This window comes from Seriola lalandi, unplaced genomic scaffold (genome assembly GCF_002814215.2).
Source record: "Seriola lalandi dorsalis isolate HSWRI2012SDOR001 ecotype SW California unplaced genomic scaffold, Sedor1 jcf7180002054216, whole genome shotgun sequence".
NCBI classification, from domain to species: domain Eukaryota; kingdom Metazoa; phylum Chordata; class Actinopteri; order Carangiformes; family Carangidae; genus Seriola; species Seriola lalandi.
In genome coordinates, this window is record NW_019524769.1 from 136301 (window position 1) to 148600 (window position 12300).

At 39.3% G+C, this 12300-nt stretch overlaps 1 protein-coding gene and 2 non-coding genes across 3 annotated transcripts; all 3 read right to left on the reverse strand.

Moving 5' to 3' along the window:
- Positions 1-39: 39 nt before the first annotated feature.
- snx15 (sorting nexin 15) lies at positions 40-6466 on the reverse strand. The gene is made up of 7 exons (XM_023404075.2): positions 6259-6466; positions 5455-5611; positions 4679-4794; positions 4231-4510; positions 3931-4104; positions 2457-2654; positions 40-725 (listed from the first exon to the last, which is right to left on the reverse strand). Exons 1-7 carry the CDS (start codon positions 6355-6357, stop codon positions 586-588), a joined length of 1164 nt encoding a protein of 387 aa, XP_023259843.1. The 5' UTR covers positions 6358-6466; the 3' UTR covers positions 40-585.
- trnal-aag (transfer RNA leucine (anticodon AAG)) lies at positions 1072-1153 on the reverse strand. Its single transcript has one exon. It is a non-coding gene; the product is annotated as a tRNA-Leu (tRNA).
- trnal-aag (transfer RNA leucine (anticodon AAG)) lies at positions 1569-1650 on the reverse strand. The gene has a single exon. It is a non-coding gene; the product is annotated as a tRNA-Leu (tRNA).
- Positions 6467-12300: the final 5834 nt, after the last annotated feature.

The window sequence follows — 12300 nt, forward strand, 5'->3', positions numbered from 1 at the left end:
CTTTCTAACTTTACCCAAGAAAACAGATGTGTTATTGACTTAAATTAAAATCATATTTATTAACAAAACATTTCTTGTGCAAAATGCAAATTACGTAATATACAGACACATTACTGTATTCAACGAGAGAAGATTGTAAAAGGAAGGTAATAATTAATCAAGAGAAAGAGAAAGAGAGAGATGAAGGATTGTTTATCGATTAATCCAGTTCAATTTACAGTTACTTTCACTTTCCAGATACTTAGCTTCTGTAAATCACAGATTTTTTACTAAACAAAGGCAGCTAAAGAAACAGTCTGCACTGTAGTGTGTACCTCAGGAGTGTGTGTTCACGTATGTGCGTGTGAGTGTGTTCTGTGCTTTTGCACCTGATAGATGTGATATTTGTGAATGTTTTGGTCTAAATGACCATCACTTCTCACTTCTCATGTATGTCTATGAGAATCTCCCTCAAGACAGAAGGAGTATGTGTGTGGCTGCATGTGTGTGACATGTATGTTTGCATATGTATGTCACAACCCTGAGCTTAGTCTTTGATCTGTCTTCATTTGTAGGAACAGTGTATACAAATACATCTGTGTGCATCTATGGGTCCTGTATATGTGTGTTTGTAGATGTGTGACTGTGTGTGGGTGAGGAGTGCCTGTCCACCAACATCTCAGCGTGTTTCAGATACTGGGCGGTCCTTCTCATCACTGACTCTTTGCGTACTGGATCTGGGTCTCCTGGACAGACAGACACACAGAAAGAAGGACAAAGATTATTATTTCCATTATTATTGTCCAGTAACAGCACTGGTGTAGAGAGGTAAAGGTAGGGTGGAAAAGAAGAAAAAAGCAAAGATCATGTCAAAAGCTTTCCTAAACCTAATGCTAAAAGACTTACAGTTTTTTTTTTAATTCGAAATTTAAGATTTTAGATTTTAGATTTGTAATTTTAAGGATTAGGTGATAGTGGTAGTAAGCATGTTAGCAAGCAGCACACCTTTCAGACTACACTGAGCTCCTTTTACTATCAATTAATTTTCAATTTGAATTTTTCAGAAAGCAAATGTAAACTGAAAAGTTTTACTGGCAGCGGTGGGATTCGAACCCACGCCCCCGAAGAGACTGGAGCCTTAATCCAGCGCCTTAGACCGCTCGGCCACGCTACCACATGAGTAGGTGATATCAACCTCAGCAAACTCGGGGTGGAGGGTGAGTCAACTTTGACCCCTTTGACAAGAAATCTGATCAGCCTAACAGCTGGGGAAGGGTAGATCAATAGTATACCATAAAAGCCTCATTGTCAGTTTCATATGTGGTTTCCATTCTGCTGTCAGCTTGTGGCAATGTGTAAAAGTCACAAGCAGCATCCCATTTCATAGGTGAAATGTTTTCTCACTACCTGAAGCTTTGATTTTGGAGGGCCACTCCAAACAGACTGTAATTTTGAAATAAGGCGCAGAGTTAAGAGGCAGACTAAGTACTTATATTTCCATGTGTTTATTTATCTTCTTAATTTTCTGATCAGAGATAATCATTTATCAAAACCTAAGTGCAATCGTTAAAACACCATTAAGAAAGATCTGGCAGCGGTGGGATTTGAACCCACGCCCCCGAAGAGACTGGAGCCTTAATCCAGCGCCTTAGACCGCTCGGCCACGCTACCTCATGATTTAGATTGTTTTCTCAAGAATTCGTTCTTTCATACTTTCATACTGATTTCCCTTGCATGGTGGCTGTTCAGTTCAGTTCAGGATGAAGCATTTTGGAAGAGAATATAAAGAAAGAACCCAGCGCCTCAGACCGCTCGGCCTTACTATCTATAACGAGACATGAGAGCACGCTAACCTAATAACTCATCCATTAGTGACACAACATATTTACTGCAGAGCAACACGCAGTTTACCCTCGCTAAAGCAGGACGGTAAATACTTGAACAAAACAGCAATGTTGATTTTACTATGAGGTCACATGCTGACATGCCACAATTGCTTTGGTGCCTGGTGTCTTTGCTCTGCCCATTTGCCTTTATTTGTGTATCAGCTGTGTACAATGCATAACACATCAGAATATGCAGCACAGAGGGAATATGGTCAGTAGGGTATTACACCTTTCAACTTAAATGCACAATATAATTTGTGAACATAATTCAAGCAGAGATGCATTCAGGTAAAATGCTATATCAAATGGACTGGGTGAGCTGGACTCAAATGTGAGATTGTTAATAACCAGAAAGAAAAGAGACAACACAGAAAGCGCTGCAGTGTTGTTTCAACTCAATTTTGTAGTGTGCAAAACGGTACACTTTTTATTTATCACTCAATTTAGCTTTTTCTTTTTTGTTAGTATGTGTTTCTTTGATCAGTATTTTGGAAACACACATTACTGTATTATTGCTGACCTGAATACTTTACCATGTCCCTCCCTCTTTCCTTCTTTCTTTCCCCTTTTACAACAAACCATGTTTCTCACCCTGTACTCCAGTGATCAATATATCCACTGCCGTCCTGTATGCACGAATGGCAGAACTAAATTCTCCCTCCTTCTCCCTCTCCATGGCAGCTGTTAGCTCAGTGGCCGCTTGGTTCAGATAAGCCACGTCCCCTCCTTCTAGACTGGTTGGCGGCAGTGAGAACAATTCTGAGTGGTCACTGGAGGAACTGGATCTATCTGAAATAGAAAAGAGAGAACTATCATTATTATGTTGGATTTTCTGGTATTGCGGCACAAGATTGTAGATGCTTGCATTTCATAATTGTTTCACCCCTATTGTATATCATCTCAAATTGCATGACATATGAGCTTGAAGAGGCCCTTAGGAGAAGTGGGATTTGAACTCACACCCCCAGATAGACTGGAGCCTTAAGCCAGCAGCTTAAACCGCTCAGCCACACTACCCAACATAGCTGTACCGCCAGACACCACTTTACTTAGGATGGGTCAGTTTACTTTGCCATGACTATTTCTGGATCTGGTTTGAAAAAAAACAAACAAACACAAAGAGCGCACCAAGTCAGGCACCCCTGCTAGTCTAACCACTCTTTAACTTCACATTTTAATGACCGTGTAGAGACAACAGTGTTGTTTAATATGGCAGAAGTTTCAGTGATCAACTTCCCAACATTTCATTTGGTCCAGACTGCAAGTTCTCTTGTTTGAACAGTTGAAGAAAAAATAAAAAATTAATAATAATAAAAAAATTCTAACCATTTTAAAGGCTTGTTATTTACCACATAACTCAATTGTTAAGGTCTAGAGCACTTATTTCATATGAATGTCTGGATGTGATTCTCTGGACATTGTTACACATGCAGCACTCAACAGGAGACTGTTAATGTGAGATGCGTTCTCACCTACTGGAACTACACTATGGAAGGTGGTTTAGGTGAGGGGTGGCGCCTGGATAGAGCGTGACAGACAGAAACCTCATCAACATGCCCACTCGCTTGCTGTGAATTCTGTGGACAACTTTGTAGGTCCGAGCTGGCTTGATAAAGTCTGTTTACTGTCCCATTAAAGTGATTCGGACATTTGCGTTTTCACATGCAGCTCCTCCAGGTAACGTCAAGATAAGTTCAGGGTTGTAGTGCATGTGTGAAAGCACTATAGGAAAAGTAATTCATTTAGAACAAATTACACAGTATGTTACTGCTATAGTCCAATCAGGAAGCATCAATATTATTCATCTGACACTTGCATATCACATTTGGACTCATCAAAGAACTTTAGCAGGTAGTCTGTAAACAAATCGTCAACAAGTGAAATATTACTTAGTATTTAAAAAAAAAAAAAAACAAGTAAAAATAACAAAATCTGCATAAGAGATATACTTTAAGACAAAATCACCAAAGACTGAAAAAAAGTCTGTAATTAGATTAGGAAAGAGATTTGAGAGGGCTGAAAGCAGTGGTATTGTTTTATATGATTCATCCATATTTATTTTCACCTTGTTTATAGCAGGGATCAAAGACAGCCAAGTCATTATCAGACAGTGGAGGTGGACCTTCTTCCTTTGGGGATGGGACTTGCTCTTCAGCCACAGAGTAAAACAGTGAATCAAACTCTTCCTGGGACTCTTTTGATTGGTGGTTTCTGGATGCAGATGGATCAGGAGACGGGACTGGAGATGGAAACACAAACCAAAAGGTAAGAGCAAGGATAAGAATGAAACAAAGCAAAAGTGGAGAGGAAAGTACAGACTTGGTTTAAAAATAGAAATAAAAGATTTTTTTTATCCACTGTGTACCTCTGTCATCCAGATCTGTATCACTAAGCTCCTCTCTTTCTTCTTCTTTCGGAGAGCCTCCCATCTCGCTGTACGCTTCAGCCGCCACCTCAGGTTCTCCTACTTCTAAGCCCAGGTTGGTGCCTAGGTCCTGGGGTAAAGTTGGAGCCTCCCTCCCCTCCTCCTCTTCTGCTGGCTCACAGTCTGAGGCCCTCCGCTTTGGGAGGGGGATGAGAGGAGGAGGCAGAGGCCCAGCTGTGGACAGAGGGGTTGGATCTAGAGGTCTTGTGACCTCGCCGCCCTGAGAGAAGGGAGAGAGAGAGGAAAACAGAGGGGATATGTGAAAAGAAGGAGGAAGCAAAGAGTCCAATAGCATTACAACTTTTGAACTTGCATGTTTTTTGTGTGCAGATATCCATGGCCACTACATCTCTGTTTCACTTCCTGTATGTGTGTGTGTGAGTCTTACTCTGAAGAAGTCCTTGAGCTGTGGGCTATTGTAGAGTGCAGGTATGCTGGTAGCAAACAAAAGCATAGCTTCTGCTGCCTTCCTCCTCTCCTCTATCACAGCCTCATCAAACCTTCCTACAACAGAAATATACTATATAATATGCAATATAATGACGATTCAGATGATGATTCTAGAAAGTTAGATGAAAAAATAAAGGAAATAAACAGTAGAAATGGAAGCCAGACTGGTAGAACTGACAGTGTGTGTTGTTTGTGGAGATTTTCAGGTGTGTTTGTTCAAATTATTGGTCATTTTTTAAGGCTGTAGTTTACCTTTGTGCATTCAACATATCCATCAAGACAGCAACTACTGTATATATTGCCTTAAAAACTCACTGGAAACAGTGACTGTCAAATAGTATGGCTCAACTATGTTTGTTGCATTTGCACTTGTACATCTGTAACCACTGAAAATGTATGTCATAAGCCCAGGGGAAATGTCACAAGAATCTTACAAAATGCTAAAACCAGGCAAGCTGAGCAAGTATATCCTCACCAGAAATGACTGAAAGACACTCAACAAGATAACTGCATAAAAAATAGCTACAAACAACAGCATCAAAATGATAACTGAGCTGAATAAACATCTCTGACACCGTAAAAACTTCCATAGTTCATTGTGATTGATTTCTGTTATGAATCTAGCCCCTGTAGCACACCAAACAACTCAGCAATATGCGACTATGCTGGAATTGGATGTATCCACAGTTTATCACAATCTTTGCAACATTTTACCAAAAACTTGTGCACGGGGAAAAGGTGGAAACTCCTCCTGTCTCCTGAACAGGTTCCTGTGTGTGTAGGCCAACTCCCCGTGGAGCTTCTTCAGCTCTGAGAACCTCCTCCACACAACCACCTCTTTCACATCTTCTGGACGACGCTTGGAGACAAACTACAAACGGAGAGAGGAGAGATTATTTCAGTAGCTCCACTGATAGTCACACTGATACATAGCAAGGGACAATCTGTTGAAATAATGGGTATTTTGAAATGGATGAACAGGACAGAGAGGGAAGAAAGGCAGCTCAAAGTAAAAGTACTTAAACTCAAGTCAATTCAAGTTGTCATGTGTATGTTTATCTGTAGATATAAGGGAGAGTGACAATATATTGAACTTAGTTTATAAAGATATGATAACCTTTGATTTTGTATGCATGCCTGTCTAGACCACGGGACATTAGTGTGGTCATGGGGGAGCTGGAGCTCACGAACAGAATCACAAGTTCTCTGTTTCACTTGAGTGCTCACTGTGCCTCAAATAAAAGGCCCATTGTGTATTTATCCATCTGTCTGAGCTAGCTGCAGAGCCTTTGTGTTGTTTCTGACAGGGACTGATGTGACTTCATTGTGTTATAAACCAATAACAGTACAAAGTCATTAAGTTGATTGATGTAACTGACCAGAGACTGTAGTACAACATACGAGACAAATCATGTACTTAAGGGAAATAACAAGCATGGAGGATGAGAATAATAATAATGACAAAATATGTTTCTATTGTTGACGTTGTAGCTGACGAGAGATAATGAGTAAACCAACCCTTGCTGTCACTTTGTACTCCGTGTGTCCCTTCTCGTGAGTGCGAGGCTCAGTAACGGTAAAGAACCGGTAATATTCCTCTTTGGGTTTTCGTGACATGTCCGTTGTTTTAACGACAGACAACCAGCGTGTTTGAGCGGCACAAACCAAAGCTGTCAAAGGATGTAGTGCTTCTGTTGTGATTCTGCCTTCCCTCCTCTCTGCTCACTTCCTGGTTGGTGACGTGTGCGAATGCGTGGTTACGTTTAGTAGATGCGTCAAGTTATTTTTCTCCCGTTTTTGTGGGAGTATTAGTTGTTTGTTTTTTTAATCCTTTCTTGTATAACACGTTGCCTGTTGTTGTGCTAATATTCATAATATATTACGTTTTAACCTAATTACTTGTAATACTTATTAATCAAATCAAATTACATTTGAATTTTGCAGCAAGGTTTGTTCAAAATCTCTCTTTCTAAGCCATTTCTGTTTATTTTCTTTTTTCTGCTGGAATATATCACTAACACTGATATCTAGTTGTACTTTTGTGTGTGTTCTATATTGCAATCAGCAATATCAGTCACAGACACAGTGAAGGAAACTGTGGTGGATGTGGTCAGTCTTTTAGAAGCTCAAATTCTGTTAAAATTGGGGCAGTTGAAGCTGAATGTATAGGCTATCAATCTGCAATCACACCACAACACAAATTTCATAGTTTCTTATATGTATTTTACAACTGCAATTACAATTTACAATTCCAACTTCTTATAAATGATCATGAAATAGGAGGTTACCACTGTGTCAGTATTGAGGAATTACATATAATCCTCCATTACATCCAGAATACTTGAGAAGTCATTCTGTGACAATGATGGTCAAATTAAATGGCAATGCAAATTAAAACGTGTGAGGGTATCTGTAATAAGCAGTAGGCTTTTGTCTTTGCCATAGTAGTTTATAAATGTAAGGAACATTGGAATACTCCAGGGGGCGCTAAAGACTTTTGTAATATACTCAGTTAAATATAACATAAGTGGATGACTAATAAATGATTTGGTCAAATACAGTTTTATGAATTTTGTTCCATGAAACCTTTCTGATACAACCAATCCATACTCTGATTGCTTGTATAGGCAGAACAGACTGTCTGTGTCTCTGTAACAAAGAATGTAAAATAAGAAAAGCAAATAAAAGTCTTGGACATACCCTGTTTGAGACAATACATGAAAGAAGGAAACAACAGACATTATTGTAATGCTGAGGAAGTTCCAGCTGTGCAACAATGCTCTCCACCTCTCTTCCAAGCTCTTATCATTTCACAGCTCCTCTGTGATATGATTTTGAGGTCAAAGACCATACAATATTAATGTTACTTCACCTGTAATTTATTTACTTTTCACAGACTCAGTGGCGTTGGGAAAGGGAAAAGCCAAATTATCAGAAAAATTGGTGTTTTGACTACTGCTTTAACAGGAGGTAGGTAAAGTGTGGGTTTATATCCAACAGGCTGCAGCTCCAAAGGTCAGTGTTCATCTTCACTGCTGCTGCTTTCCTCTCTGGTAATTGCTTGTTAAATTGAAGGGAAAATGTTAGCAGACACAAATGAGGTAAATATTTAATCTAAGACAACCTGTGCGCCTGGTTTGACTTCACTGACAAAAAACTGACAACCTCCATCCAGACAGCAGTCGAACAGGTTCAGGACACAGTGTTCTACTTTCATACACAGATGTGTATAGTTGGCATTATAGGGATATATTGGTGGATACAATCTGTGATAATGAGAGGATGTTTCACACAACATAGCAGAGGATGGTTTCAATCCATAGACCTCTGAGTTGTGGACCCAGCACTCCACTTTCCTGAACGAGAAGAGAGAGAAAGAGCACTGGAACTGTGAATTGAACTGTTTGAAATTCTTCTCACAGAAAGGAGCATTCTTATATAATGTGCTGCCATTGTTTCTTAATGACAGAAAGAGGTGGTAATAGGAGGAGAGAAAGGGGCTGAGAGGAGGGAATGAAGTTCAGGCAGTGAAAAAATGTAGAGAGAGGAGAGAGCACATGAATAAGAAAGAGACCGTGAGAGAGGGAGATGTTCATGTGTTTAATATAAGATAAATATTATAAGATTTAAAAAAATATATAATTACATTTTTCACAAAATGCTGTGCTTGAAGTTGCAATGAATGTTAGTTGTGAAGTTTATCTTAGCATGCTGCAAACCGAGGGTGATCAAGTCAGTCCATTTATTTAGTTTTATTGTTTAATTTCTGAAGTTTGTACAACACATAGTTCTTGTATTCAATGTGTTAAATTCTTTTACATATTTGTATGTATTACTTTATATTGTGGTGATTTTACTGATGTGATGAACTGTGTGTGTTCGCTTTGTCCATATTAGCTCCCCATTCATGCCAGTGCAGAGTTAGAGAGGGAGGCTTTCCATGGTGAACAGTCTCCTCTTTGTCTGTGAGAGAAAACTGGGCCATACAGTCTCATCTAATGGGAAAGAGGAGAACAAACAAAAAAAGACAAAAGAAGAGGAGGAAATATATTACAGACAGAAATACAAATGGAAGAAGGGAGAGAATAGAGGTAGAAACATTATTTAAATGTACAATCAGCTGCATTGGGGGTTTGAATTCAGATATCACTGCTACACTTACATAAAACCCAGTTAATGTACACCTACAACATATCAGTGAAACTGAACATAAAGCAATAACATTACACAATGTGACAAAGTCCCTATGAAGAAGATTGTATGTTATCAAATATGTGTCTGTTGCATCAACTTATGAAATGTTTCACTCCCAACACGCTATGTCAATTGTTTTCTAAATATCTTTTTAAACTGTATCCAGGGCACAAAAATAATATTGTATCATGTTTCCTGTTGATTGGACATTTGTAAAGGAAAACAGGTTCATGCTTGTTAAAAAGCTGAATAAATGAATCTGTGAATACCTTTTTTAGATTAAATGAAAGCCGAGTTTCCCTGAACTACACTGGTTGAGCCTGAACTGTATCAAACAATGAGATGAAAGCACAAGAACTCAGCCAGACTGGTCTAAACTGGTCCAGGTCTGCCCTGCTGTGCTTTTTTTTTTTTTTTTTTTTTTTTTTTTTTGTCAAGCTCATGCTGTCTTGCAAAATAAACTCTCTCATAGGGATTCAGGGATCAGACAAGGATTTATAGTGAGGGCCTGTGTGTGCAATCATGTGTGTGAGTGTGTGTCCCCAGCCCCTAACTGAGAGATATTGAACTTCGAAAATATACATTTGCAAACTTAAATTAATTGTTGTCGCTTTTATGTTCTGTGGAATAAGCTTGAAGATACTTCAAGAATTCAAATGACAGAATCAGCTGTAAATCCCATTTTTATACCAGTTTCCTTTTACTTTTACTTGTGGATGATCATACAGCACTCTTTTCTGTAATAATATTTGATGTCTCCTGTAAACTGCTGTGTCCCTGAGCCCCCAGTGTAATGTAATGTACAGTAATCATTGCAGACAGACAAAACTATGCAGCAATGTTGCCCCCCCACCTATCTCTGTGAGTGTGTGTGTAGACTTGCACATGGATTTACTACCACCCCCCTTCTCCTGCCAAAGGCATAAACAAAGCACAGAGGCTCTACAATAGGTCTTGGAGTGATATATTTAATCGCTGTCCTCCATGAACTTGTGCTCTCCATTTGTAGTGGCTGACGGTGCAGCCAGTTTGCAAAACACGTGAATCGGTGTCACGTAAAGTTTGAAACGCATGCTTGGATGTAAGTTTATCCTTCAGGTTCAGGTTGTTATATATGAGAAGACTCAACAGGGCTCAGACAACGTGTGGGAAAAGACACAAACAGTTTTGCTGTAGCTCAGTAATGTGTTTCCATTAATACCTCTGGCCATGCATTACAAATTTTGTTCCACATTTTGTTTCACCCTCAACTCATAAACATGTTTACTCATCCCTGCCCCCTCCTCTCTTTTTGTCTGCCCTTTCCCCCTGTTTATTTTTGCACTTCCCCATTTCTTGGCCACTCCTCCTTACTCCTGTTTCCTGATTCAACCACTCATCTGTCTCCTCCTCTTTCCCTGTTTTTTTCTTTCTGTTCTGTTTCCCTTATGGATCTATTCTGGACCAAATGCACATTGTGCTCCCATCAGCCAGCAGCCCTGTCATAACTTGACGCTGCAAAACACACACGTGATCAACAGGCTGAGATAAATACAGAAACAGATGTCGTGTGGTGTGTTACTTTATATTTATAGAGAAACATAGACAGCATGTGCATGAGTGTGAATATGCCTCACAGGACCGTCTCAACTATAAGACAATTACCAGCTCTGAATTTCTGAAGTATTGCTAGTAACATCAGGTTGCTACACTTTCCAACACTAGGCACAATAACAGAAGTTCAAAAACAGCAGGGTTATGACAGGTTATATTGTCACAGATCCACAAAGAGACACACAGCAGCCTAGGAGCCCCTCCTAAGTAGGAATTATAGAAGATTTATGGTAGACCCAAATATGGAAAACATATAGAAAGATGTCATTTTGAGTGTGTTTACCTGTCTGCACTACAAGTGGAAAGATAGCAGGAGTGAGAGTGAAATCTTAATGATAAATAAACCTGCATTTTCACATTTGCATTATTCCCAGTAAATCAAATAAAAGCAAAGAGCTCCCAGGCCATGCTTTGAAAACAATGAAAAAAAAAACAGTGAAATTGTGGCATTGAGTGGTTTTTGGTTTGTCATATAAGACCAAAGCGAAAAGAGCTCCAGGGCAACAGGATAGGGGCTGAACAAAAACATATAAGTGAACAAGACAAGCACACACCTGCAGGTACAGCCACACCGGGGCAAAGTGGTGGAGAGTGCTCCTGAAGTTACCTGTCACTACATCTCTACATGAATGTGATTATCTGAGGTCATATATATACAGATCATTAAACTGACTCTGGGGTTGCATAGTGAGGTAAACGACGTTCTCATTCTCCTCCACTTCATTGTGACAATTCCTAAAACTATCAACTGCTGTTCATAGTGTAACCTGTACAAATATGGCCTGAAACACACCAACATGACATTGAGATTTTGTGGGAGCTTTTCCCAGAATGCTGCTCTTAGTGTAACTCAAGGAAGGTCAACAACAGCTGGGGAAGGCTTCAGAGCACAAGCAGGGACAGGAGGATGCTGGTTTTCAGATTAGCTGCTCATAACTGTTCACTCAAATTTAATATAGGCAATATTACCCACATTACATTATTACTCAATATTAATTAATTATTTAATAATTACCTCCGCCAACGAGATTGTGTTTTCACCCATGTCAATCTGGTTGTTGGCTTGTTTGTTTTTTGTCAGCAGGATTACGTAAAAAGTACTGAACAGAGTGGCACCAAACTTGGTGGAGGGATAGGGCACAGGCCAGGGTAGAATCCATTTAATTTTGGGGCACATATGGTTAAAGGGGCAGCTTCAGGAATTTATTATCAGTGTTCTCAACATTGCAAGATCGACACACTCTCAAGTACTCCAATCCCTTGCTAATACAAACCATCCAGTGCTGTAGAAAAAGCATTTCAGTCCAATTCATCTTAGTCAGAATTTTTACATTACTTTTTTGAATTTCTTAGCCCTGTAATGGGAGCATGATCATATCAGAGTATGATCAGCGACTGTTTATTCAGTTGTTGATGGAGGAAAGAAAATGATGCAAATGAGGTCTGTATAAACAGACAGGAAGTGAGGGTTAAATAAGATTAGTGAAGAACAGAGTGGCAATCTCCATTAATCAAAAGGTTAAAGGCCTCACGGGAGACCAGATAATATGCAATCAACTTAATTGATTACATTATCTTCAGGAAAGGTTTGTAGAACCACACAGAATTTATTAGTTGTTGCTAACATTTTTAACAAAGTATTTTCGTCAATAAGTGAGGTTATATGAGAGAATAGATTTTGACAAAAAAAAAAAAAAAAAACACAAATAGTTTGGAGCATGGAGTTTGTCTAATGTATGTCTGTTTGCTTGTTTGTTTATTCAGCTTTTGGGG